This window comes from Crocodylus siamensis, chromosome 4 (genome assembly GCF_052110815.1).
Source record: "Crocodylus siamensis isolate JL-2025a chromosome 4, ASM5211081v1, whole genome shotgun sequence".
In the NCBI taxonomy this organism is placed as follows: domain Eukaryota; kingdom Metazoa; phylum Chordata; order Crocodylia; family Crocodylidae; genus Crocodylus; species Crocodylus siamensis.
Window position 1 is genome coordinate 12,931,368 of NC_143398.1, and position 27,563 is coordinate 12,958,930.

The following is a 27,563-nucleotide window of genomic DNA, read 5'->3' on the forward strand; positions in this document are numbered from 1 at the left end:
TAGGGGTCTGCAAATGAAAAGAGGTTGAAAACCACTAGTCTAAATTATTTGGACACTGTTGAAAATCTCATCTCACAGGTGCAGTGCTAACTACTTGGCTGCTGGTCACTTCAAGAGTCACTTCCTGCTGCTGTGTTTATACTGTGGACCCAATGCCACCTTCATGATTACATGTATGAGATTTGATTGGCTCCTCAATGAGATTCCATGACACTGCTGTTGTCGGTACAGAAATTTGCAGCATGTTGAGAATGGAAAGCCGGGGCTTAGCATAAGCCAACACAATAATATGTCTCCTAGTTTTAACTGACTCACAGATTTAGTGGTGGCAAACTTCTGTTTCTTTTAATGATGTTGCTGTAAACAGCTTGTGGTCATTATTTTATGCTATACAAAAAACAAGTGCTTACTCTGCTTCAGCATTTCCACCAAGAAAGTCTGTTTTAGGAGGGAGGTCCAGTTTGCCACAGAATACGCTAGCCTTGAACACAGTGCTATGCCAGTCAGCCTTGCTTTAGGAATGTGGCACTACTGTTTAGGCTGGTCTTGCTCCCCCTGCTTCTAGACAATCCAGTATTTTTAAATATTCACAAATTGGGAGGTTTCCTAAGTCTTATCAGGGAATATGACTTAATGGCTGGAATGTGGGATTACTATTAATTGCTAACTTCATTTCCAGCTTTTCCATGAAGTGGCCAAATAGAAATCACATATTTGCTACATGTTTGCAGGGGGTTTCGGCCACTTTGCAGAGTTTGTTGATAAAGTGCTGTAAGATCTGCAGAAGGGACTACAAAAAATTGATATTAATAACACATCTTTGCTTGCAACTAAACTAGAATTTGACTTGTCATCCCTCTCTGCTGCACCAGTTGCTCTTTCTTCTCCTCACAGACTATTTTTTAAGCCACTCTGAGCCTTTTTTGGGAAGGGTGGCATATAAATGTAGTGGATAAATAAAGGAATAAATACATTCCAGCAATTGAGGCATCAACATTAGCACATGTTGTTTATACGGTATAAAATAACAATCATGTTTAGAAAAAAGAACACAGCTCAGAAGCTGGTGTTAGCAGCAAAGCTCTTGTTTCCCTAGATGCAGATGAGTTGGAGCCAGCCCAAAAGAAACAGCGGGAGCAGCTGGCCTACCTGGAGTCTGATGAGTTCCAGGAAATTCTGAACGCCAGGTCGAAGCATACGGGTGTCCTGATGGAGGTACGTACCACTTTACGTAAGACCTATGGGTCAGGGTTGGTAAAAACGAGACACACAGGTAACGTGTAGGCCCAAGTCTCGATTTGGTATAAATGAGCTTTTGCCAAGAGAGCGATTTCCAGTGTCTAAAAATTTAAGTCAGTTTTGTTTGACTTGTCAACCCCTCAGACAGTAGCACAGTACTGAACGGTAGGAGGAAGATCTGTGTTCATGGCATCTCAAGCAGAAGGAGATGCAAAGAGCCAACCAAACCCAGCTCCAACTGTTACATATGAAACTATGAAACTATATTTTAGACTTTTAAAATGTTTCCACATCTGCTGCATTGCATATGCTGGTAATACCAAAACTTGAGCTTCCAAATTGAACAATGGCCCCTTAGGACACCACTGCAAAGATGGGGCAGGAGGTTGTAACCAAGGAAGTGCTCAAGTTATTTGCAGTTTTTAACAAATGCGGCACTTTTGCAAGAGAAGGTAAGAGTGCCCTTGCAAAGGGAAAAGCCTCTCAGGCCTATTCACTATTTATAGTGAAAGGCCCAGATTCACCAGATAACACTATGACAATGCTCACAGTGACTGTGTGCATAACTTAAACATCCAGCTCCTGGAGTTCATGACCACAAATGAGTCTAAAAAGTTCCCTATTCCATGCATATGGGAAGTCAAAAGCAGGACTTGCAACAGCCAGCCTGTTGTGGAGGGGACACGGACAGGAAGCAATGAAAAGAAGGGCATATCTTGCAGTCCTGTCTTGCTTATGGACTTCAGTGAATCCCTGGGTCTTAGGATCTTATAAGATAGGGATTCACTGTATTGAATTCAAGTACAAGACCATTGGTTCCCCTGTTTTTCTCTCAAAACATGGTGGCTTGCTCCTTTTATAGTCTACTACTTGGAGCACTCAGCCAGGAAGTGGGAGACTTGTGTTCAAATCCCTCCTCAGCCTATGATGTTCAAACCCACCTCTCCCACCTCCCAGGAGAGAGCACTCTTATTCTCTCCTGTTGAGGCTGTAGTACTGTGAAACTTCCCAATGCTTTTGCTTCCCTGTGCTAAAATGAGTGCCCATTTGTTAGGTAGCTTTTGTGATGTGGCTGCATTTCAGTGGAGAAGTGTGCACATGGTCTAATGTGCTCTTCTAACAAGAACATTTAAAATGGATTATTTGGATCTTCGAAAAGATTTCAGCCACTAGATGGGGAGCTGCTCCTGCAGCTTGTACAGCAGACTACAGTGTCTCTCTTGTGTCATGGCAGTTTGAGGCTGAACTTCAGGAACGCTACTTTGATCCCCTGGTGAAGAAAGAAGAGCTGGAAGAGAAGATGAGGAACATTAAAGAGCAGAAGTGCCGGGTGGTGACATGCAAGACGGTGAGTAAAACAGGAGCAGGGGGGTATGTGGTGCACTCACTGTGTTGGAATGGGAATTTGTGCTCCTTCAGCCCTGCTTGGCTTTGTTAAAGCCCATGATTGTAAAGAAAGTGGCTTGCTGCTTGGGGATGTTGGCAGAGTCAGCTGGAGCCATGAGGTGATGCTGAAGGAGTTGGATGCTGTCTCTGAGGTTCCCCAAGCTAAGTTTGCTCGGGTTCCCTGGCCGCTGGTCCGTCAGGCTATTCAGTTACCAGCTTTTCTTGCCAGCCTGAAACTGTTCTGGGACCCTGAAGTCCCTTAGGCTTTGTGCAAATGATCAGTACTAGACAATAACAGTCCTAACACCCAGGCTACTTCATCTGCATCTTGCTGACTGTCAGCAGTGACCGAGAAGGAGTTTTGCCCCTTTAAAATGCACAGGGAGAATTCTTCACTGCCTGAGCAGTTTCTAGCACACTTCCCCGGCCGCAAAGCCTCTCCTCGCTGTCTGTGGCTACACAGAAGGCAATTGTGTGCTCTGGTCTCTGCTGGGAATTGGGCCAAGCATGACAAAAGGTGGTAGTGGATGGAGGAAGGGGCAGTGAGGAAGGGCCAATGGCAGAGTCCAGAGGCAGCGACCTCAGCAGCATGGCTGCCGCCTTGGGGATGAAAGAACAGAGGGGAGCATTATTCTGATCCAGAACAAGCGCTCAATCCAGCTGTGGCTCTCGTACTGGTACATGTTACGCAGTCTCTGCTTGTCTCAACGTGCTCTCTTGCCCCCCTCCCCTGTTGCCTTGCAGTGCAAATACTCCTATTTCAAGCCCCTGGATACATGCCTGAAGGAGAATCACGATTACCACTGGCACGAGGGTGTGAAGCGATTTTTCAAGTGCCCCTGTGGAAACAGAGCCATCTCTCTTAACAGGCTACCAAAAAAGCCCTGCAGGTAGGAAGGGTTCCCCAGCAGTGTGTTTGTACTTGTACCATCCAGCAACTAGTGTACACTTTATCATTACAGTAGCAAGTGCCAGGGTCTGAAGCTGTTCCCTCTGGCTGCTATGCATTGTTGGAAGGATGTAGGAGGGCTGCTGGTCCTCTGGTATTGTGCAGCAAATGGATTCCAACCTAATCCTAACCTTCCATCTTCCTCTTTCAGCACCTGTGGCCTCTTCAAATGGGAGCGAGATGGGATGCTAAAGGTAGGTGCAGGCTGGGGCTTATGGTGGGAATAAGGCTGATTCTTTCAGTGGTTTTTTCCCAGGCTTTGCTAATATGAGCCACCTAAGAAAGTGAAGGATTCCATTTCCTGAAACGGATCCATTTAAGTGCATGTCTCGACACACCTGGCATGTTACTAGCAACCCTGAACTGATCTGCCTCAGCTCAGATAGTTTATTTATATTATGGCACCTTAGCTTTTATTCTTTGGTTTTTATTGTTTAAGTTTGTTTAAGGCCTTGTTTAAACTGGCATGGTAGGAATTTGTATTGTAGAGTTATAGCTGCGTTTTCAGAATCACCCATAGGAACTCTTGGAACGACGTGATTATTGTGAGCGTAGGTGTTCTAATCAGATAATCATTTACCTCAGCTTCTTTCAGAAAAATCTAACAGAGCTGGCTTAGCTTGAATTTGAATCTTCATCCATTGTATGTTCATGTTTTTAGGAGAAGAAAGGTCCGAAGATTGGTGGAGAAACGCTTTTACCAAGAGGGGAAGAACAACCCAAGTTTCTTAACAGTCTTAAGTAACCCACAGATGATTTTTCACAACATATACCTCACTGTCTGACTTTGAATTGTGCATTTACTAAAAACACATGGGTTCTGTGTTTGGTATGAAAAATTGGGAAAACCTATTTCTACTGGCCAGGGCACCTGAGTCTTTCCTCTAGTTCTTCCCTTGAACTGACCAATTTTGTCTACTAAGTTTGACTGAAGAGACTATGTGAAATATTTGGTCACGCTGATTCTTTCTTAGGAACAAGCCGTTTACAGCATTTAGAAACAAAACCTCTGCTATCATGAAATTAGAATTTTAAAGTGTATGTAGAACAATTAATTCAAATTATGTTACTGGAATCATACAGCACAAGCCATTATGAACTTGGAAGACCTTTGACACAGAACACAAATGCTTCCAGTCTGTCTCTGGTATGTAATAGGAAACGCATCCTGGCATAATATATTAATTCAGCTGTTCCAGTGCATTGTTACAGCATACAAAAGCAACAGCATATTGCAGGGTGCATTTTTGGAGGTACGTGATATCCTGATGTCCACATATGGCTTTTCATAGTTGTCAGAACTGCTCATTAGAGCTTGCAGGACCAACTGTAAGCTGCTTAGAAATTTTAGATGGTAAAGTGTTCAAAAGTGGTGAGTGGCTTGGACTTGAGACTCAGTAGTGCTTAGGCCTCTGAGTCACTTAAGCTGTTGTGCAAATGTTATCCCTTCTTTCCAGCTGACTGCATTGCACAAATCTAAGCTGCTGGAGTCATCAATTTGTCATCTGCACCTGTGGGTCATTACAGTTACAGGTCTCCCTGCTCACAAAATGGTATTTTAATTTTTAAAGAGTCTGGCAGTATTTTGTACATGGTTTTAGAGAACAAACATTTTGTTTAGTCTCAACCCCTTTCTTTAACATTTTTAAATCCTTTCAATTGGATAGAGAAGCCACAGTCCATATGACGCCATAGTGCTTTGAATGCCAGTAGCGCCAGCAACCTGTGGCATACTAGCTACCTCCAGGACAGATGTTTGACCCCTCAGATGACTCAGGAGAGAGTCAGTTTCATTTTCCTGAAAGCAAGTTCCCCTAGAAACCCTGGTGTGTTTAACAAACCATCCTTGGCTTGAGAGTCTCCCTGAAAGTGTCCCTTCTGCTGCCTTGTGGCTAACATTAGCATCCCACAAGTCCCTAAACCCACAAATTAAGTTGAATTTATGCAAATAAAGTGCCACAGCCTGATTTTTGTATGTCCAGGTGGTGTTGTGAGTCAACACCTCTCATCTTCTTTATGCCTGTGCCAGGAGTGGAGAGGGAGTAAGCAATTGGACCCCTCCAGTCGGAAAAAGGTACCTGTGTGCTGGGCACTGACTGCCCCAGCTGACTCTTTCCTTCAGACTTCCTCATCCTACAAGTGTTTTTGTTGCTGTGACACGTGGCAAGTGAGTACAAATATTCCATTACTGTAAGTGCTGAACTATGTGACACTTTGGTTTGTTTGGCCTGTTGTTACCTCACTCGGAGTCCTTGTAAATATGGTGATCCCTAGACTTACATGTTCTATAAAGTGTATTGCAATAAACACCCTAAAGAAGGGAAGAAAGGAGTTTACATGATCTGTTCTTGTAGCCTGGTTGTTACATGCAAGGAGCTGAAGTACCTTGACATACTCAGGTACCCACTGACTGGTGACTCAAGGCTTAGCTTCTGATTCCGTGGTCCCAGCTGCCAGACAGTATTCTGTCTTTGAAACAGGAGTTTCTCAATGCGAAGCCCGCAGTGTTTATGACTGGGCATTAACAATGGGGCGGTAACAGTAGTGTTTTGCAATGTACAGCTATGGAATTTGGCTCCAGGCTTTCATTCTTTAGCTAAGGGAAAGCTAGGGAGATAGAGGTGTTGTCCTTGTATCCATTAAATAGCAAAATCCAGATTATGGAGCATTTATTCTCTGTTCAGTGTTAGGGTTGCTATCGTAGAGAAGCAGAGCTGGAAGAAACATCTATAGGTCGTCTTGTCCAACCCCCACACAAGCAAATAGTGGGCTGCCCCCTCAGCCCAGCTAGCAAGGGCAGCAAACAGCCTTAAACTCATGGCCTCTGGGCTCCCGGCCTGATTTGTCCTTTTAAATGCCATCAAAAACCTTGCCTCCATCAACATAAGATGCATACCTACCCACCACTCATGGAAAGTAGAATGTCCTTTCCAGACCTCTAGGGTGCTTGTCATCATGGAAACTAAGCAGCCTTCATGACTCACCATTTCTCATCATGGGAGCAAAATCTGTGCTCCTAGGTTTGTTGGATATTTGCAGTGTTGGATTTCCTTGTTCCATCCATGTTGGCTGATATTTGATTGGATTTCTTTTGAACATCCCGTTAAATTTGCTGAGTAATAATTATGGACATTTATCTAGTGCTTTCCAGAGCTTAAGGAATAAAAGAGAGACTCGCATTGATTTAATAGATTGTAAGGCTGGAAAATCATTGGGTCCAGCTTCCTGCAAGCAGAAAGTACATCTGGGGTCAGGTGACCCCAGCAAGGTGAGTGTCCAGACTCCTCTTGAAGATATCCAGGGTAGGCGATTGCACCACCTCTGGAGGGAACTTATTCTACAGTCTGGACACCCTGACTGTGAAGAAGTTTTTCCTAATGTTGAGCCTGAATTAATCTTCCAGGAGTTTGGGGCCATTACTCCTAGTTTTCCCCTCAGGTGCCCTGCTGAACCATTGCTCACCGAGCCCTTGATGTACTCCCCTAGTGTAGCAGTAAGCTGCTGCCAGGTCCCCTCTCAGCCTTCTTTTCTTCAGGCTGAGTCCCAGATCCCTCAGCCTTTCCTCGTATGGCTTGCCTTTTAAGACTCTGATCATATGGGTGGCTCTTCTTTGTATTCTCTCAAGCTTGTCCACGTCCTTGTTAAAGTGCGGTGCCCAGAACTGGACGCAGTACTCCAGCTGCGGTCTCGCCAGTGCTGAGCAGAGGGGAAGAATCACCTCCTTGGCTTTGCTGGAGATGCATGCCAGAGTATTATTTGCCCTACTGGCTACAGCATCACACTGCCAGCTCGTTCATACTGTGGTCTGTTATTACCCCCAGGACCCTTTCATTTGTGGTGCTACTCAGTTTGGTGCCACCAAGCCTGTAGGTGTGTTGGGATTGCTCATCCCAAGGTGGAACACTTTACATTTCTCGACATTGAACTTCAACAGATTCTGATCCACCCAACTTGCCAGCCTGTCTAGGTCCACCTGTTTCTATCTGTAGCCTATCTTCACATGTGGTCACGCTCCCCCATAACTTGGTGTCCTCCCTGAACTTGACCAGTTTCAGTGGCCTTTGAGCCTCAAATAGCATACCCCAAGGAAAACAGGAAAAACAATAATTGAGCACTCCCTTTTTTTTTCTCCCTTGCTGCTGGTCAGCTCTTCTGCTGTGTTAACTTTGGCAGGATAGGTCTGTTGGCTCATCAGTTAAATCATTGGGCTAAACTGCACTGGAATTCAATTCTGAATGGGAAAATACGCTCTATAATGGGGCTGTTATTCAGATTTGGCGAGCAAGCTCATAGATCAGCTGGGAATGGAATTCCTGGTGAGGGAACTGTTTCCTTGACCGCAGGAATAATTTTTCCAGACGCAGAGTGCCAACTTTGCGTATCAAAATGAGTGGGATGAGACAAAGCCCTTTATTAGAATAACCTTGTTTTTAATAGACCCGTTAAGCATTTTTTCCCCTTCTGGATTTCAAAATGCATCTCACCTTTTGGGAGCTTTAATTTAGAAAGATCTACTAACTTGTTGCTGAAAGGCATCTTCCTACTTTGCCCTTTGCAAATGCTTTGGAGTAATGAAACCTTCTGCATTCTTACTTTTCTACAGTAATCAGTTCAGTCTCATTAACCGTTAAATAAAGGCAGGTTAATGAAAATTTAATACTCTTTTGAAACAACATGGAGTTAAAAGACCTTAATTTCCCTCCCCTCCCCCCGCCCCGGTTTTTAATTTAAGACTATAAGAAATTGTGGCATTAATAGCTTGGCTTTTTAATTGAAGTGGCAACCTGGCTTATAAGCGCTGAGGCAGTTAGTGCAGTGCATGTCTCACTGCCGGCTTCTAGCCAAATGAACAGTACCTCATTTCTGGTGCTTGGCTCGTGCTCTTGCTTTGATTCATTCAACAGCATGTCTGACAAGAGCCTCTCTCAACCTATTACAGGCTGGTAAGCGCACAAACGCTCCTTACTGAGTTCTACTTGGAATCAATGTTTTTATTCTCAAAGGCATGCTAGCTTTCTGCCTTTCTATACAAAGATGCATCCAGTAGAGGAATGCACTGGAAATTCTTGTGTGCTTTCAATACAGCTGGATTTGCTTATTTCTACCTGCACTTATTTTTAAATATTTGCAAAGATTCATATGCCAGTAGGATATAATATATTCAGGTTAGGAACCCCATGTTAGATTAAGTTTGAATGCAGAGGCCCCAGCCAGCCTATTTTGTTGCTCAGATGATGCTCCTTCCCAAGAAAGGTGTTTGCAGGACTGTGGCTGGGAAGCAACACAGGTTACAATTTGTGTCACTGACTTCCTCAGCTGCTGACCCACACTTGCATAATGATGTTTTTTCTACTCTGACCTGCAAAGAGGTATATGGGGTAAGCCTAGTGGGGGAAGGGATTTGTGACTACCTGGAGGGGCCTGTGGCCAGGACAAAGGTAATTTGAGACATGTGGGCTGCTCTGGGCAGGGGACCAAGCATCATCACACAGAAGAAAGGTATGCACAAAAGAGAAAATGGCCAGTCTGAAATGCTGACATCTTGGAATTGATAGAGGAGCTGAGACTGGGGAGGATGCTCTTGAGGAATTTGGCTGTTTCAAACCCCAGACAAATGAAGACCGTATCCATACTTAAGACTGCTTTACCATCCCACAATTATGTACCAATGTGGTTATTATGCATGGGGTCTTGTTTCTCCCATAACTACTGTATTGTGTACATTTTTCCAATTTTAACACTTCCTTACTAAGCTTCTGCATCTTGAGTGCTTTAGGAACAGAGTCCCTGGGGTTAAGAAATTTCTTGATCATGCCTGTTCCTTGTATTCCTGCCCTATTCTTCCTGAAGTGGTTACAAGAAGTGCTGAGAGCCCCAGTGGGATGGAGCTCCAGTAGAGCACATCTAAGTGTCTGGGGGCCTTGGGGAGTCTTAGGCACTGATTTTGGGTGTTTTGTATAAAGCTCTGTGCTCCAAGGAAGTGGCCTGGGGCCTGAGTCTAAAGGTCCCAGAAACAATGGTAAGAGTCTGAGTCCTCGCTGAGTAGTAAGTGGGACCTACTAACTGGTTCTTTTTGCAGCAGCTCGGAGATGACAGCAGTATTAGCTATGGATTAGAGCAGGGGACAGTGACTCAACAGGTCTGGGGGCTGATCAAGACTTCAGATGACTCAAATGTGTACTTTCATATGCTTTTCTGTGTCAACTTTGTCATGTACTTGTAACAGTACCTTCTGTTTCCATCATGCCTTCCAACTAAGATGTTCAAGTATCAGCCCCTCTCCATAGTAGGGTCCTGACTCCTGCTATTCCTGTTTCAGACTTGCTTGAGGTCATAAAGAATCTGTGCTAGACCCACACGTCCAAGGGGAGTGGATGACAAAGTTCTCCTGAGTTGGGCGAAGCTGTAGACCTCACTTTCAACAGACCTTCTTGTAACACATGTGTTTCCCCCACCAGTTCTTTTGTACACTGAAGGTGTTTCAGAAAGACTCTCAAAAGGGCAGACTGCAGGTCTGTGATGGCAAAACATTAGAGAGGAACAAGGTAACGGGGTAGATGTTTAAGGCCCGTTGGTCTCTCTGATCCTCTAATCTGCTCTCCTATACACAGGTGCAAGGGTTCCAACCAGTTCCCCCTGGAACGGTATTCACGGACTGGGGAACTACGCCTTACAGTGTTTCTTAGCACTTAAAACAAGAATTATGTAGCATTTTATTGATGAGCCTTGCAGGAGGCCTGCTGACTTCATGACAAACAACCCTTCAGGGCTGGGTGTGCTCACACCAATCTGTCTCGTTCTGGCAGAAATCAAATGAGCCGTGTTGGCACAGGAAACCAAGCACTGAAAGGCTTAGATCTGTCATCTTTTTTTTATTATTATTATGGTTATTGAGTGACATCTGATCTCAAATGAACTGCTGGTCTCAGTCCAGTTCCCAGGGGAAGAATCCTTAGGAAAGCAGGAGAGTAGGCCTCTCGTCTCCATTTGAATGATCTGTTTGTTATGAGTAAGCCCAGCAGGACATGCTTCCCTCGTATGAGCAGCTGGAGGAAGACAGGCTTGTACTTACTTGCCTTCTGGGGAGGGGTGATCTCTGTTAACCCCTTTTCCCAGCTACTAGGTGCATGGGGGAAAAGCCACTAACTTGCTCTTCTCAGGAGCCTTCCAGCAGGGATCCCATGGCTGTTCTACTGTTGGTTAATGGGGCAAGTACTGGGTTTCCCTCCTGGTGTCTGTACTTAGTTCTGTAACTGAGAAGTGGATCCCACTCACCTTGGAAAAGCAATTTTATATAACTTCTTCCCTTTGTTTTGTGGCAAGAAGGCCAGCTCATTTTCCTTCCCTTGCTCCTATCACACTAGTTGATTTGAAGGGGAGCCTCATGAGAGACTTATTCCATCCAAACAACCCTCACAAAACAGCAGCCAACTCTCCCTGTGCCTGAAGAAGGGTGTCTGTGCCCAAAAGCTTACAAAGAACAATTTTTTCCAACTATTTTGTCGGTCTCATAAAAGAGATCACACCTACCTCTACCGCCAGGAGTGAGGATTCACTCGGATTCCCTGGGCAGGTTAGCTGGTAAAGCTAACCTGCCACAGGCTCTGGTTAATTCAGAGAACAATGCTGGCTCTCAGTGCTCAAGTGGTAAACATTTATTAGTGGCTGGAATAAGAACAATGTAGAGAGAGAAAAACTGTGTAAATGTTCCAATCATCCCTAATCCTACATTTAAATTTAACAAAATCCCCCTAGGCCTACATATCTTTTACATCATGAGCTGCTTACATGTTTTTAGGGGACTGGTTAAAGATGATGGGAAGTTCTGTCCATTTTGGACAAGGCAAGTAAGGAGGAGTTCCCCAGGGAGATTGCAAAAGCTATATAACTTTAATAAAAAATACAGAATGTGGATACAGCACCATTTTTTTTACTTAAAACATTACAGAGACTGGGATTTCAGCAAACATGGATTTTTCTTCTTGCTGATCCCTCCAAATATAGTGATTTAAAAAAAAAACAACAAAAAACCCCTTTTACCTGGTTTACACGGAGCAGAGACAGAGCGACCTAAACTACCCTGATTCAGACAAGTCTCAAGGACTTCATTTTATCCGCCTTGTTCCCCTTTCATGTGCTAAGTCCAGCTTTTGTCATACATATGAGCACCTCAAAATATAAAGCAAAGCAGCACCCTATGAGAAGCTCTACCTGGTAAAATGAAGCCAATGCAAATAAAGGGGCTTAATGGAATAGATTCCACAGGGGGGATCTATAACATGATCAAGATTTTGGAAATGTTGCCTTTCAGGTATCCTGTAAATGTCTTGATCGGCAAATGTTTAACTCTTCAAGTTCCCCCTTTGTCACAGACTTAGATGTGATGGCGGTTATACAGGTAAGATGGGTAGAGACCGTCATAGTGATATTGGCGCCACTGCTCAGTCTGTTCCCGGGTTCTCTCATTCTGTTCTGTAGATGGGGAGAAAGAAAGAGTTGAACTGCAGTTTGCCTTCTATCAGGCAGCAAATGCAATAGGACAGTGTTGAAGAAAGACTGTGTTCTCTTAAAGCTCCTACTGCCTGTTCCTAGCTTCCAAGATGTACATAATGCAGAGAGAGATTTCAGGGTAAATTAGGCCCAGTGTACAGTCCTTGTTAAAAGGAGACCTTCCCCCAAAAGTATGGGTAAAGATCATGGTCACCTGCAAAGTTCAGAACTGGCCAATGCAGTGGCAAGTCTCCCTCTAGCCTGGGAACTTTTCTCTCCCTGAGTTGCACTTAAAAAAGGCCACATCCATATGCCAATGCACGCTGATCACAAGCACCACTCTGCACCTTTCCTAAGAAAAATCGGGTGATGGGCTACCCAGCTGCCACCATGATGGGTGGTACCAATACAAGAGCTCGGAAACAGAGATTTTGCAGAAGTTACTTGCAAATCCAGAAATCCACTTTATATTTTTCAAAGGGGTCTACCTTTGCTAAAAATATCTTTTGCTTGTAAACCTCAGCAAACCTTGTTGAAAGGTTTCTGTTATCTAAATGTGAATTTAAAAAGCTCCTAAATGTGTTCTAGTTCATGTCTCTTCCTGCCTTCAGCACACCCTGGATCCACACTTACTCCTGCAGGGAGATGCACCTAGGAGCTTTGGGTGCCATCGTGCTAGGCTCTTTGGGGGCCAGTTTTAATGTTCACCTTCCAGTTACCTTGAGAAAGCGGTTACAGATTGCTGTGTCTGGCTTGACATACGTTCCAAGTAAATTTATTCTGACTCATGTTTCTTTGAGCTGTTAAAGCTAATATATTACTACCCTTCTGCAGGTCTCTCAGGCTCTGGAGCCATCTATTTAGATTTCACTAAAATCCATGGAATGGTCCTCGCTGAGGCATTCAGCAGCACACACAGCAGGAACCCTTTGCCTTGGCTATGCTTAATGACAGTCATAATGAAGTCATTTTGAATTGTGTCATTCAGACTTACCAGCTGGCTCTGAGTCTTCTAAATGTGGCCATCGGTACCTCTGAATGGCATAACTGCATGAAGATCAGATTAGCCACTGGAGTGCAAATGAATGTGCTGGGTAGTGGCAAGTTGGACTGCAGCTTTTGTGCTACTGAATCCAACAGGTGTGTCCCTGTTATCCATTAACCTTGGTAAACTTTAGATTTATACAAGCACAGAGAGGAAAAGCTAGGTACAATTCTTAAAAATCCAAAAATTCACACTTTCTTAGATGCATATTTGGCTGGAAAATGCCAGTGCCCTAATGGCTAATTTCCATGATAAACCACAAGGCAGAGCCACATGGCCTGTCTGACTGCAGAGCTAGCAAGTAGAGGGTTAAATATATTTAGCAGGTATTTAAGCCTTGCCTTCCTGAATACCTTTCTTAAAGGGGCAAGTATGGATATTTGTCAAAGAACTGTTTTAAAACTGCCTGCAAATGGCACTTCAAGTAATGTCAGCTTCTCAAGTGAACAGCCACTTCCAGGAAATAGGTCTTCTCAAAATGTAGCCAAAAGGAGGCGATAAAAGCAAGGAATGCCTCTGAGTCGCTTCTTCCCAGTCTCCTCCTAAGGCAGAACACACAGCAAAGTGCCCCCAGGCCTCAGCTTGGTTAGCCACGTCCGTTTGCGGTTTCACAAATGCCCATCTGGTTGTGTTTAGTAAGCCATCCAAGGAAAATGTTCTTCTGCTCCTGTCATTACCTTTGCCCGCTGTCTTAACCACCCATCCCACAACTGGCTTTTCCTGCTTGCTCTCTCGTGAGCCAGCTGAAGCATCTATGGGGCCATTTGTTCATTTATATGTAAGAGAATGTGCACAGTGAACGTTTTCTTAATGCAAGCTCCCAACAGCATGAGGAAGTACAGAGGACTGGCTGGAAAGCAGCAGTAGTAATGGGCTTTCCTGATGATGGGAGAGGGAGAGAGCATCGCAGCCCAGCTCTGGGGCTCGCTCTCGGGTAGTTGTGCCGTTAGCGTACTTCGTTCACGTCTGCCACCAGCATGGTTGCAGGCATTGGGTGGTTATGAGAAGAGTAAGAAAAATGTCCATCAATAGTTGAAAAATAAATGTAGAAAGAAATACTATTGCTTAGAGAGAAAATTGTTCATCCTCAAGGTAGCTGAGTCTTTCCAGGGACTGATTCTGTACTACCACTCTAATAAAAGTGATTTTGTCACCTTTGTTCTCCAAGAACCGTTTTCAGATTAGATTTCTTATTTCTGGTCTAGAAATACATGAGGAAACTGTCTTTTTTTCCTTCTATCAATATGACAGGAAAGAAATGAAGATGATACGCTAGTTTGAGCTTGGAGAAAGGCAAAGGAGGCCCTCCTTCAGGGATGCCAAAGTGTTTTATAAGTGTTAACCTGTCAGATTTCACAATTCCTCTCAGATTTATCCTGTTTTGACAGATAACCCAAGCAAGTCACTCCTTTGTGTGCCTCAAGGGTGCAGCACAACAGTTTCTGCTCTGAAGCACGGCCCTGCGTGCCAGGGGGTCTGGCTTTTATTTCCTGCTTTTCCCGGGACCTGCTGTTTGACCCCAAGTGCTCTTGTGCTTTTCTTTACCCAGCTGCAACTCTTTTCTTGGTAAGTAAATGCAGGGAAGTTGCTTGTTGGAGCTGCCACTCCTTTGCTTGTTCTGTGATATGGCAGCTGATATCAAAACCACTTGGTGTGCAACCTCCTGTGTGAAAACACTGCCCCTGGCAGAGGGTGCTGTTTGCATGCTCATTCATCAGATGGAAGGGTCCTCACACAGTGTGCAAAGCCCAACTGAAACCTGTGGGCTTTGATATGGGAGATGTGGATAGCTGCCAAATGGAGACTCCATGGGCCTTGTGGCACGGGTGTGCTGCAGTGTTCAGTGCTGATTTTCCTGGCGCCCTTTGCTGGCCCAAACCTATGGGAACATCTGGGAAAGGCAATCCCAGAGTCCTGCATTCCTAAAATCTCACCCCAGTAAAAAGGAGTCTCATTCTAACATCTAAATAGCAAGTTCCCACCAGGCCCCAAACCAGGCTTTCACAGAAAGAAGGTCTTCCAGGTGAGGACTTGAGCGATGCAAGACTCGCCTCTGGGAAATGCAAACTGGAACCCCCCCCACCACTATGGTTCTACTTAAAACAGACCTCTCCCCTTCTCTGCAGTATGAATTCTATGCAGCAGTATAAGGACACCTAGGAATGGACGGTATTTGCTGGAGCAGAGTTCAATTGTAAGAGGCCATCTCGCATGCTGATAGAACACCTTGCATGAGGGGACTATGCCTCATTCTGGCCTTTAGGCACTGCTGCACTAGAACAATTACATAGCACCAAATAACGATCTTGGCAGGACCATCTAAAAGCAGTGGTGCTTAACCACCAGCCTGCAGGCCAGATCTGGCTTAGGGGCTCCCCGTGGGTCCAAAAACTTGGTGGTGGGGGAAGCCGTAGCAGCATTAATTAGCACTTCTGTGCTGCCAAGATCCAAACCCACAGGGAGCCCTGTGGGCCATGTAACGTGGCCCTGTGCGCTAGATAGCATGGCTGGGCCCGGCCGGGACCAGGGCTTTGGTCTGCAGGCTGGCTGGACACCACTCTTCTGGCCCAAAAGCTCGGGCACCGCTGATCTAAAGTATCACATTTTGTTCTTACCGTGACGTTCTTCTTCAACAAAGTTCTCGTGCTCATTCCTTTGCTCCTCAAAATACTCCCTCCTCTGCTCATCGGCGGCCAGCATTTGCCGTGTCTCCGCTGTGTGAAAGAGAACGATATCAGCAGTGAAGAAATCTTCAGGCAGTGGAGCATAGTTTTGATCTTAAACACAATAGCTCTGACTATCCTGACAGAACATCATTTGTGTACTGGGCTTATTTTCAGCTGTGTTGCCTAAATCCTGGCTTACAGGAGCCCTGCTAAGGACCTGACAAGCTTTCATCATCTCATTGTGCAACATAAATAACACCTGCAAAAAGTGCTGATAGGAAAACTGCTAGCTGCTACGAGCGATTCCATTTAGAAGACAGGTGAAAATACAGATTGTCCAAATATAGGTTGGTAGATGGTGTTTGGTTTGATATGTGGGCCTCACCAGGACCCCAAGAGCTAAGCCAATGGACATTATATACATGGAAGAGAGTCACCCGAGTTAGGTCAAATTGAGACCAGACTAGAACCTAGCCGTGAAGTTGACAGCCTAACTCCATACAACACTTCTGTCATGGAAAGAGGACCGTGGTTCCTGTATAGCTGTCTAATGAGTAGGGGGACATGTCCCCAGTGTATTCAGGAAAGAGCAGCTAGGGCATGCTTAAGAGCATCTGCTCTGCCTTGCATGCACCAAACCTGGAAGTAACCCCAGGAGCATCCCCCTGGGACCTCCTTTGAAAGCATCTCCGATATGCTTGAGGAGGCTCCTGTAGTGGCTTCACCCACGTACGTGGACTTGGTATTTACGGGTTGGTGGGCAGGGGATACTCAGCTGTGTTCCCCTCCAGATGTGCTCAGGTCACAGCGCTGACAAACTTTTAAAATCCCACGATAAACAAGTAGTAGTTAAAGGACACGTCTACGCAAGATGTGCTATGGCACCATAGCATCCATTGGCAAAAACCGTGACGGTGCTGCTATGCCGCTGTAGCAACGTGCGCCCTTGTCACAGTATAGCATGTTGCTACAGCAACGTAGTGGCCAAAACTAACTGTGTGCGGCCAGCACAGCACAGTACAGGCTGTTACTGCACCATCGTTTAGTACTTCCAAAAGGAAGTATAAATAACGACGCAGGAACAAAAGGCGCTGTACAGCCATGTGTAGATGTGCCCAAAGTTTCCTACTGCCCCCGGAACGTGAAACATTAAAGTTTTGAAGTGGGGAGAAGCCCAAATTAAACCTCCCATCCAGACTATTTTGAATTTTTGTTTTGGTGCGAGGGAGTGGGTTGGTTACAACCAAATCCTTGGTTTGGAAACAGCTCACAGCTTTGGCTCATGTTCTAGCTCAGGGGTCAGTAACCTCAACCCCCAAAACCATTTTATCCAGCCCAAAGAGCTGAGGGGCTTCCATGGTGATTTGGCAGTGGACTTCTGTGACCGGAGATTTGCCAGAGGGGCTATAGACTGCAGTGGTGGTGTGGGTTGAGTTGGAAGTAGCCCATACAGAACAAAGCTCTATTAAAATAGTCCCTCCTACTCCCAAATGTTGCCAAAACCTATTGTAATCATAGGTCAGGTCCTTGACTCCATACTCTGCACCATTCCTGTGATGTGCCGAGGACAGCAGGCCTGCATACAGGGCTCCAGGGCAGCATAAGGTTGGCAGAGCAAGCCCTACATCGTCCATCTTCTCTGGGTCACGGATCACGAATTGCCAGATTTGGGTCCAGGAAAATGTTTCTCCTTTATTGGGAAAAGGATCGTGAAGATTTGTTCTCCCCTCTGCATGATCACCTTCCTAGGAACACATGAGCATAAACTAACCTAACACAGTCCTGAGCAGAGGCAATGTGAATTAGATTAGTAGAAAGAAGTGAGGGATGGGGGGGAAGGGAGGACTGCAGGGATTTTAATTGAGGAGCAAAGCAATAAACGATTAAAATCTTTCATTAAATGACGATTTCAAAGAAGGATGTAATAAGCAGGTGGCATTCAAGTGACAGTAGAGCCAAGTCCTCCATCATTCAAGAACTGGGATCAGTGAAAGAAAATGCAATTACTTTTTTTCCTAGAGGTATTGAAAAGCACAGAATGGGTGTTAAGTTGGATTCCTGTGTCGCTACGTTATAGTCGGAGCTGAACACCTGAAAGTTAAGCAACCCGCTTTGTAACCCTGGAAAAGAGGAAATGGAGGACAAAAAGCTTTGAGAGAGTATAAAGCTGCTGGTTTGAAGGAAGGCAGCAAAAGAACTGCCGATCCAAGAACTAGAGGAAGGTGACAATGGTTAAAGAAAATGGGTGGCGACGTCTTCTGCCCTAAACTCTTACTGTGTTTCTCAATGAGGCATTGCTTCCAAAGGTAGAGCCCTGCGCAAGTAGTTGTGTCAGCAAGGCATTACATCCAGGATGCGACCTCATCCGAATCACCCAGGAACAATGGCCAAAAGGACCAGGGGGCTGCACCATGTGACAGCTGGTGGCTTTGGAAGGATCTTGTGCTTCTAGCTTAAATAGTATTTTACAGTCTCAGCAGCATCATGTTGAACCTGTTCCAATCCTGGGATGCAGATCTTTGCCAGCTGGGAGAGGAGAGGACTGCACGTCATTGCTGACTGTCCATGTTGGTACTCGGACATAGTTCAACATCCATCCATTCAGCATGGATGTTTAGGAAGGAGTTCACTGAGGTCTGAGCAACTAGAAAGGTCCTTGTTTTAAGACAGCGTTGAAGATGCACTGGCTACTTAAAATTTGTAAAGTCCGTGTTAACACCCGGACAAAATAGGTCATATTCCTCTTTCACTAAACATGGCATATAACCAGCTAACCTCGCTCAGAGGATAGAGATTCCCAACCTCACCCAACACTTCATTTTAAAACCTCAGGCTATGGAAGGGGGGACCTTCCCCACTGCTTCCATCCTGCTTTCCCACTCGCACTGCCAGCCAGGTCTAGGCTTGGGCTTTCCAGTGCGCAGCTTCCTGTTCAAGCTGATTATTGGAGGAGAAAGCAGACCTCTTTAACCAATTCTTCACCTCTGTTTTCTTGGGCAGGGACTGGGACTTCCCCACCGTGATACAAGATAGACTCAAGGGGAACGCCTCCAGACCTCAGGTTGGGGAGGACGGGATTAGAGAGCTTCTCGAGGGGCTGGATGTGTTTAAATCAGCGAGTCCAGATGCTCTCCACCCCAGGGTGTTGAGGGAGCTAGCAGGGGTTATTGCAGGGCCCTTGGCACGGCTTTACGAGCGCTCATGGTGCTCAGGCCAGGTGCCAGATGATTGGAAGATACCCAATGTGGTCCCCATCTTTAAAAAAGGGAGGAGAGAGGACCCGGGCAACTATAGGCCCGTCAGTCTTACCTCAATCCTAGGGAAACTCTTTGAGAAGATCATCATGGAGCACATCTGCGATGGGCCGGCCTCAGAGATGATGCTCAAGGGCAACCAGCACGGTTTCATTATGGGGAGGTCATGTCAGACCAACCTGATTGCCTTTTATGATCAGGTCACAAAAGCATTGGATGCAGGTGTCGCCATGGATGTAGTCTTTCTGGACTTCAACAAGGCCTTTGACAACATCTCCCACCCCCCCCCTCATTAAAAAATTGGGCGACTGTGGCATTGATGCCTACACAGTCAGATGGACTGCAGATTGGCTGAAGGGTCATACTCAGAGGGTGGTGATGGACGGGTCATATTTGACCTGGGGAGAAGTGGGCAGCGGGGTCCCCCAGGGCTCGGTCCTGGGGCCCACGCTGTTCAATCTCTTTATCCGCGATTTGGACGAGGGGGTGAAAAGCAACCTGTTTAAATTCGCTGATGGTACCAAAATTTGGGGTGAGGTGAGCATGCTAGTAGGGAGGGAAAGACTGGAGCAAGACCTGGATAGGTTACAGGGGTGGGCTAACAAAAACAGGATGCGTTTCAATACTGACAAGTGCAGGGTGCTGCACTTGGGCAGTAGGAACCAGCAGCACACTTATAAGATGGGAAACTCCCTTCTTGAGAGCACGGAGGCAGAAAGGGATCTTGGAGTCATTATTGACTCCAAGATGAACATGGGCTGACAATGCGAGGTCACGGCTGGCAGGGCTAACTGGACCTCGTCGTGCATCCACAGGTGCATCTCAAGTAGGGCCAAGGAGGTGATCCTCCCCCTCTATGCAACACTGGTCTGGCCACAGCTGGAGTACTGTGTCCAGTTCTGTGTGCCCCACTTCAAGAGGGATGTGGACAACATTGAGAGGATCCAGAGGAAGCCACCCACATGATCCAGGGACTACTGGGCAGACCCTGCAATGAGAGACTGCGGGACCTGAACCTGTTCAGCCTTCACAAGAGAAGGCTGATGGGGGACCTGGTGACAGTCTATAAACTCACTAGGGGGGACCAGAAGGGTTTGGGAGAGACCTTGTTTCCCCTAGCCCCCCCGGCATAACAAGGAATAACGGCCACAACTTGTTGGAGAGAGGTTTAGATTAGACATCTGCAAGAACTACTTCACGGTCAGGGCGACTAGGAGCTGGAACCAACTTCCAAGGGAAGTGGTGCTGGCTCCTACCCTGGGGGTCTTTAAGGAGGCTTGATGCCTACCTAGCTGGGATCATTTGAGCCCAGTTTTTTTTCTCCTGCCCTGGCAGGGGGTCGGACTTGAAGATCTATAAGGTCCCTTCCAATCCTACTTCTATGATTCTAGGATTGCCTGAGAATTAGGACAAACCCATCATGCTCCTCTTGATCCATCACTTAAATATCCACTAAGCTATCTTGTGTGAGAGGATGCTGGTCTGATTCCTGTCAGCTGAAGCCTGGCAACATCTCCAGCCACTAATTTATTCCTCTTCCATGGTGGTATATTGATGTGAACCCACCTTCCAAAACCTCACTCCAGGGATATTGCTCCGTGACTTGATAGTATAGGAAGTGCTCAGCAGTTAGCCCTTTGTATTATGGCTCAATAATATAAATAATTTCATGATATATAAGGAACTATTGCCAAATCACATATGTACTGTAAAAAAAGGGAGACGGGGAATACATCATACAATTTGAAGCTGGGTAGAGGTGTCCCACATATGCCTCTCTGATATGCTGACGGATGGGTGGAAATGGTGGCATTAGTGGTAATGGTTAAATGGACCAGACAGGAAGGCTTAGAGATGTCAGCTTTGGGTCAGTAGTGTGAGAAAAGGGAGTTTTCTAGATCAGACCTTACCACTGGGAAGCTCTGGATCTCAGTCTGATCACAGACTGATAGAGGACAATTCTACTGTTCAATTTAGTGGGATATTGAGCAAAAGATATGACCACATAATCTATGTCTGTGCTGTTGGGCCAACTTGCACTCTCAGGCACAGCAGTGTAAAATTATTGATTTCAGTAGTTTAGTACTGAAATAATGAATTCAGTGGGCTTGTGTCTCGTCAGTGAGAGTAGGATTTAATCCTTCTGGCTTTACTATGTGTCTGCCATTATATGATTATTTACTGCTCATTTAAGAATAAACACTGCTTCAGACGTATTTGCCACTGCATACGTTGGACTAATTTACACCGCTAGAAGGCAAACGCCATCACACATGCATCATTACTACATAATTACCTGCTATTGTTCAAGTGGTCACAACCTAATTAAATAGATCACTGGTTTACATATATTTGGACCCTGTATTTTGAAAAGTAACCACTTAAATCAGCCTTAACTTTTCGGTAATAATTTGAAAATTACCTTAATTATCTCGTCTCCCAATAACCTACCATTAGCTTTGTTGATCAGAAGGACAGATAGCACCAAATCAGTTCATTTGATACAAACCCCAGTGCCTCACCAAATGAGCCATTTGACTTTTGTTACATTTATTCCTCCCAATTGGAAGTTAAGGTTCTTGCAGAAGCCAGGTGCATATTTTCTAATGCTATTTTTTTCATTTCATTCGGTGCCGGACCCGAGATCTGCTTGTTGTTTAGCTCCTTTCGTAAGATGACTGCGTGAAAGGGGTGAGGGGATAGATTGTATAAGCACACACGTTCACTTCACCATGTTGCCCTGTGCCTCCTACGACAGCCTGCTGAGCTCAGCCTGTCCTGAGATGTCTGATGTCTGAGCCCTTTCGAAAACGCCAAGGATACAATATTCATTTCAGTCCTGTTAGCCAAGTCTAAGAGATTTTGCAGATGAAAAAAGTTCATTCTAAGTTTCTCTCTCACCTCATTTCACACACACACACTCACTCATTTTGGAGATTACTCTAATGACTAATCTCTTTAAACCTACTCAAATAGTTCAATTTCCCCTAAATCTTTAAATATTTTCCTACCATGTCATTTTTATTCAATTCCATAAAAATTACACTTCTCCTCCTGCACCATCTATCTCCTCTTGCTTTCCCTCCAAATTGTCATTCGTTGGCACATTCTGCCATTTAAAATTTAGATAATCAATGATGAACAGTTTCTAATCCAAAAGAAACAACCCCCACCCCAACCCGCTACCTTTGATCAGCTAATAAATCCTTTGAGAGGCAGGAGGTCAACTTGGGACTGTCTCAAGGAAAGCGGAAGATGAGAGAAGGGGAAAGAAAATACCACTTTCTGTAAACACTCCCGAACAGCCTCACCATTGAGCTCATCTATGGAGCTGGTAGATCTCCTGCTGCGCTTTTTGAAGAAGTTAGAGGCATCTGATTCTTGTATGAAAATCTTTTTCAGACCTGGGAATAGAGAGAGGAGTTGATTGGCCACTGATAGTTAAGAGGGGGAGTCAATATAAATGAATGCTTTATGCACATTGTTCCCACTCTCTCCCTCCTAAAATTTGCAATTCCACTTACTTTCCTTATTTTCATCCCCATCTGCTTTCCTGGAACCCACAGCAGCGGTGTCGCTCTCCTCAAGTACTGGAGGACAACAGCACAAACAGAGCACTGAATTCAACATCCCACAGGACAGACCTCAAGCAGATGCTTCAATCTACAACCTGCTAAAACCCTAAAAAAAATCCACTTGTAATCCACTAACAGGCAGTCTGGGAAATCCATTTTCTCATAGAAAAAGCATCAGTGTGCTCAGCACCTATGCCTGTGCAGACTTACCTCGTCACTGATTTTTGGATAAAAAAAATAAAAACAAGAATTTTGAGATGAACAGGATTTTACAGGGATAGTAGTTTAATCTGTGTACAATACACTCAGAACCCAGCCTCTCCTTAGTATATCACAATGTTTCAAGGTTTGAATAGAGTACAATGGATTAGATTAAATTCTTACATACTTACTCTCAAACTCCTTGGCCATTTAAAAAAAATGACATGGCTCCTATAACATGTTACCCTCCTACATGAGTTCATGCTTTAGCTCATCTCTTACTGAAATGCCAGTCTCCCTCTAAGCAGTATTATTACTGGATTGTACGTACCAGTCAAGAGCACAAAAGTTGCCAGGCAGGAGAGAAAAAGGATTTGTTTCCAGTTCATCTTTGCCCGAGTGCTGGTTGACTCCTCCAAACAATAATGACTATCACAGTAAGTTCCTTGAGATCTACTTGTAAATCCCTCCCGTTAGCTGGGAAAGGAAGCAGGGAGCTGGGAAGTCACAGAGGAAGAGGAGGGGCACTGGATGCCAGTTGAGTTAGCTGCTCCTTTCCAGACCAGAGGACACTTCAGTAGACTTGAAAACATCTTGTCAAGAAGAATTTTATACTTTGTGTGCCAGGGCACTCAGCACCTGAATGGAAATAATTAGCCTTACAAACTTGAAAGCAGTTGGGATCCTTGCCTAGAAGCTGACTAGTACAAGCAAACAAACAGCATATTGTGACAGCTGAAAAGTATGCCTGTGTGATAAAGGTGCTTGCTGAAGACTCTATGAAGATTAGACCAAGTGTTTTTCTGTATTTGTTTAGATATTAAGCTGTATGTTGTTGCTAAAAGCCTAATTATAGTTGAAAATGTAGTAAGGCCTTGTATAAAATAAGGCCTAGTAAATTTAGCAAAGCCTTGAAGTAGTAAGGTCCTGTGGCGTAGTTAAAATTACCTTACCAAAGGAATCCAAGGCTTTACTGCTATTGGTCAGTCTAAAGACAGTTGAAGTAAAAGGAATCTGAGTGGTTGTACGTTATCAGTACAATTCAGAAGCTGTAAATTAGTTGGAATATCTGAAACCCATTCAGAAGGAAGATGTAGCTCTGTGAAAAGGATTAGTTAGCTGTTGGCCTGGATCAGTGGGCCTGTGGACCTCGAGGAGCCCAAGAACTGAATTCCAGGGTCCCTCCCGGTACCCCTTGGACGGCATGGATCGGGGATGCCTGACTTCACTGAACTTTGTGGAAAGAGAAACCCCTTGTACAACAGGCATCAGAGGGGACTGCCAATAAGTTGCCGACGCAAATTGTTCTGGTTTGTCATTGTTTGCCTTGTTACTACACATAGTTGTGTCTTTGTTAAGTGAATAAACTTTTCTTACCTTTCTACCCCTGACCATACTCTCAATCCCGAACCCTGCGCAAGTGGCTGGGACAGCATATTTATTTTTTGTTATTGATGATATATAAATTATAGTTAAATCCCACAAAGTGGCACCTGTGTACTCAGCAGAGCAACTGACTGTCAGTATTTCATAGATTTCATAGACATTTGGGCCCCGGAGGATCATCGAGTCCAGCCCCCTGCCCCAGGGACAGGAAGTCAGCAGGGATCACAGGATCCCAGCAAGATAAGCATCCAAATGTGTTTTGAAGGCGTTCAAAGTGGGCGCTTGAACCCCCTCCAGTGGCAGTCTGTTCCAAAATTTGGGGCTCAGACAGTGAAAAGTTCTTTCTTATGTCCAGCCTGAACCGGTCACAGTGGAGTTTGTGACCGTTCAATCTTGTCATCCCTTGGGGGGCTCTGGTGAACAGACATTCCCCCAGATCCTGATGAGTACCCCTGATAAGCTTATAGGTGGCCACCAGATCATGCCTGAGCCTGTGCTTTTCCAGGCTGAATAGACCCATTGCTCTCAGCCTCTCTTCATAAGGTCTGTTTTCCTGACCTCTGATCATGCGCGTGGCTCTCCTCTGGACTCTCTCAAGCTTCTGCACATCCTTTTTGAATTGCGGAGCCCAAAACCGGATGCAGTACTCCAGCTGCAGCCTCACCAAGGCCAAGTACAGCGGGAGAATGACATCCTGGGATCTGCTTGAGAAGCATCTATGGATGCACGCCAGCGTTTTGCTCGCTTTATGAGCCACAGCATCACAATGAAGGCTCATGTTCATCTTGTGCTCAATCATGACCCTCAAGTCCCTTTCACCTGTAGTGCTAACCAGCGTAGCACTACCGAGCCTATAAGCACGGTGCATGTTTTTCCTCCCAAGGTGGAGAACCTTGCATTTTTCAGTGTTGAACACCATCAGGTTCTTGTCCGCCCATTTCACAAGTCTGTCCAGATCCACCTGGATCACCCTCCTGTCCTCAGGAGCGGATGCTTTACCCCAAAGTTTGGTGTTGTCGGCGAACTTGGCCAGTCTGCTTCTGACACCAGCATCCACATCATTGATGAAGATGTTAAACAGTACAGAGCCTTGTGGGACCCTACTGGTCACAGCACACCAAGACGACTGGCTCCTGCCGACCACCACCCTCTGGGTCCTACCGCAGAGCCAGTTCCCCAGCCAGCGGTTCGTGGTGATGTCAAGGCTGCAGTTAGCCAGTTTAACCAAGAGGTGATCGTGGGATACCTCATCGAAGGCTTTTTTAAAGTCGAGGTATACGACGTCGATCTCTTCCCCTTTGTCCAGGTGATAAGTCATCTGGTCATAGAAGAAAATGAGATTGGTCAAGCAAGACCTACCCACAACAAGCCCATGCTGGGTATCCCTGAGGATACTGCCTTCAGCAAGTCTGTTAAGGATGGCCTCCTTGATAATCTTTTCCATGACCTTCCCCAGGATAGAGGTCAGGCTGATGGGCCTGTAGTTTGCCGGGTCTACTTTCCTCCCTTTCTTGAAGATCGGCACCACCTTGGCCCTCTTCCAGTCGTCGGGCACTTCACCAGAGCGCCAAGAGCTCTCATAGATCCATGCCAGGGGCTGAGTTACGATGCTTGCCAGCTCCCTGAGTACCCTGGGGTGTAACCCATCAGGGCCGGCTGACTTGAAGGTATCCAGCCTGTCGAGGTACCTGGATACATAAAGACTGGATACATTCTGGACTGGACAGCTCAAGGTTGAAAAAATTTAGGTTGGCAACAGTCGAGTAACAGAATATATATGAGGGCTTGAAAATAAATAATGTTACCTCTGGGTCTGGGCCCTTGGCATCAGAGCCTGTGGGGTGGGTGAATATGTGGTTTGTATTTTAAATTTCCTGCAGCCCAATCAGGTTGGCACAAGGTGTGTATAACACTTCTTATGTACAGTACGCGAGACGGAGACATTACCAGACGTGTCTGGTCCCAGGCTGCCTTCACGAAGGGCGATTTCTGTACCAGTCGCTGAAAAAACATTGACAAATACCAGCTTTGATTAAAATGGTGTGCTTGTTAATCATGCAGAGTCGTTATGCAGTGACATGCTGACAGAAACAGCATAGGACAGGATTTACCCTGCTGAAATCAAACTGCCCCAGCATTCAGTAATCCCTCATATCTATGGCAGAGATCACACAAACTCTCTCCTAAGGATCCAAAGCATAAGACTGGATCATGTTTATCACCTAACATATGGACAAATTATACTAATAATGAGGAAGTTAATAAGTTATTTTTTTCCCCCTCCCACCTACCTGGGGTTGAAAAGTTCTCAAGGTAATCTCATAGTGCTGGTGGAAATACTGGTGATTTGCTCATGAAGGATGTTTGTGTGCAAAAGCTTGCAATTACAGAATTTTTTTGCAAAAATCTTGTTGGTCTAATAAAAGAGATCACCTCTACCAGATTGCATAACAGCTGGCATGCTGCCATTTGAGCACTGGCCCAGTATAGCAGGAGGAGGATCTGTCTTTGCCTTTTAGCTTACTAAGCTACAACTTTGATCATTTGCGATCATATTGCAAGATTTTTTTCTTTCTATGCAAGAATAAGTGAGATTAAATTTGCCTTGATTTGTTAATCCAGTTTCAGTACAGTAATCAGATAATCCTGTGATAAAGTACCTGTGTCACTTAGATTTTATTCACCTTTTTCCTTGTGTAAATTCCTTCTGCAATCGCAGTAGTCTCCATCATCAGCTCATAAACAGCTGTTGCATCTCACACAAGAGGCAGCTGCTCTCCAGTGATGAATCCATGGTTCAAGAAGTTGTCACTCTGATAATATGTCCTATGCTTTCTCTAGTAATAAAGGTTTTTCTTGGAAACTTGACCTAAATTCTTTAATTTGGCTTTTGAGTTAAGAAAGAAGTTGGGGGAGAGGAGGGAACTCAAAATGTTTACACTTTTACAGAAGAAAGCTGGAACTTGACCAGGGTACAATGCAAATAACAAGACAGGTACAAGGAAAATTAGCTTTAACACTATGCAGTGCTGAAAAACAATGAGCCAGACAGACCCATAATGAAATTCACTTAAATCATGGAGATATAGAAAAAAATGTCAGGTTCTTAGCCTCTAGGACATGCTTAGATCACTTTTACAAGTTGCAGCTCAGAAGCTAGAAGCAGCCTAGAAGCTTAATTTTTTAATAAAAGTTGAGATTCTCAGGTCATCATAGGACTCCAGGAGCTGGGGCTTTAAGACAAAAATTTAATGCAACTCTCAAGAGCTGGTACTACAAGCTAGGGCGGTGTGAAAACATAACGATAACCCAGCATGATGTGGGAATGGTGTGGGTATATAGGTAAGGACAAATCCCCAGCTCAAGTTGCCC

At 45.1% G+C, this 27,563-nt stretch overlaps 2 protein-coding genes across 6 annotated transcripts in view; one reads left to right on the top strand and one right to left on the bottom strand.

Annotated features, from left to right (window-relative positions):
* MCM10 (minichromosome maintenance 10 replication initiation factor) overlaps positions 1 to 5,902 on the top strand; it is a 30,257-nt gene extending 24,355 nt beyond the window's left edge. For all 4 annotated transcript variants that reach the window (XM_090041804.1, XM_090041806.1, XM_090041805.1 and 1 more), the window contains exons 16-20: positions 1,097 to 1,215; positions 2,474 to 2,587; positions 3,370 to 3,515; positions 3,726 to 3,768; positions 4,236 to 5,902. In XM_090041804.1, the coding sequence (XP_089897930.1) occupies positions 1,097 to 1,215; positions 2,474 to 2,587; positions 3,370 to 3,515; positions 3,726 to 3,768; positions 4,236 to 4,319 (506 nt within the window). In that variant the 3' untranslated portion in view covers positions 4,320 to 5,902. The remainder of the gene's footprint in view (positions 1 to 1,096; positions 1,216 to 2,473; positions 2,588 to 3,369; positions 3,516 to 3,725; positions 3,769 to 4,235) is intronic.
* Positions 5,903 to 8,449: 2,547 nt separating this feature from the next.
* Positions 8,450 to 26,998, bottom strand: UCMA (upper zone of growth plate and cartilage matrix associated). Of its 2 annotated transcripts, XM_090041808.1 has the most exons (7): positions 26,876 to 26,998; positions 26,139 to 26,192; positions 23,137 to 23,444; positions 22,554 to 22,619; positions 22,341 to 22,433; positions 15,725 to 15,823; positions 8,450 to 12,046 (listed from the first exon to the last, which is right to left on the bottom strand). In XM_090041808.1, the coding sequence occupies exons 3-7, from the start codon at positions 23,192 to 23,194 to the stop codon at positions 11,949 to 11,951; spliced, it is 414 nt and encodes a 137-aa protein (XP_089897934.1). In that variant the 5' UTR covers positions 23,195 to 23,444; positions 26,139 to 26,192; positions 26,876 to 26,998; the 3' UTR covers positions 8,450 to 11,948. The 2 variants fall into 2 exon arrangements, with proteins under 2 accessions (XP_089897934.1, XP_089897935.1); XM_090041809.1 differs by lacking the exons at positions 26,139 to 26,192; positions 26,876 to 26,998 and having other exon boundaries at positions 23,137 to 24,063.
* Between the last annotated feature and the right edge of the window lie 565 nt (positions 26,999 to 27,563).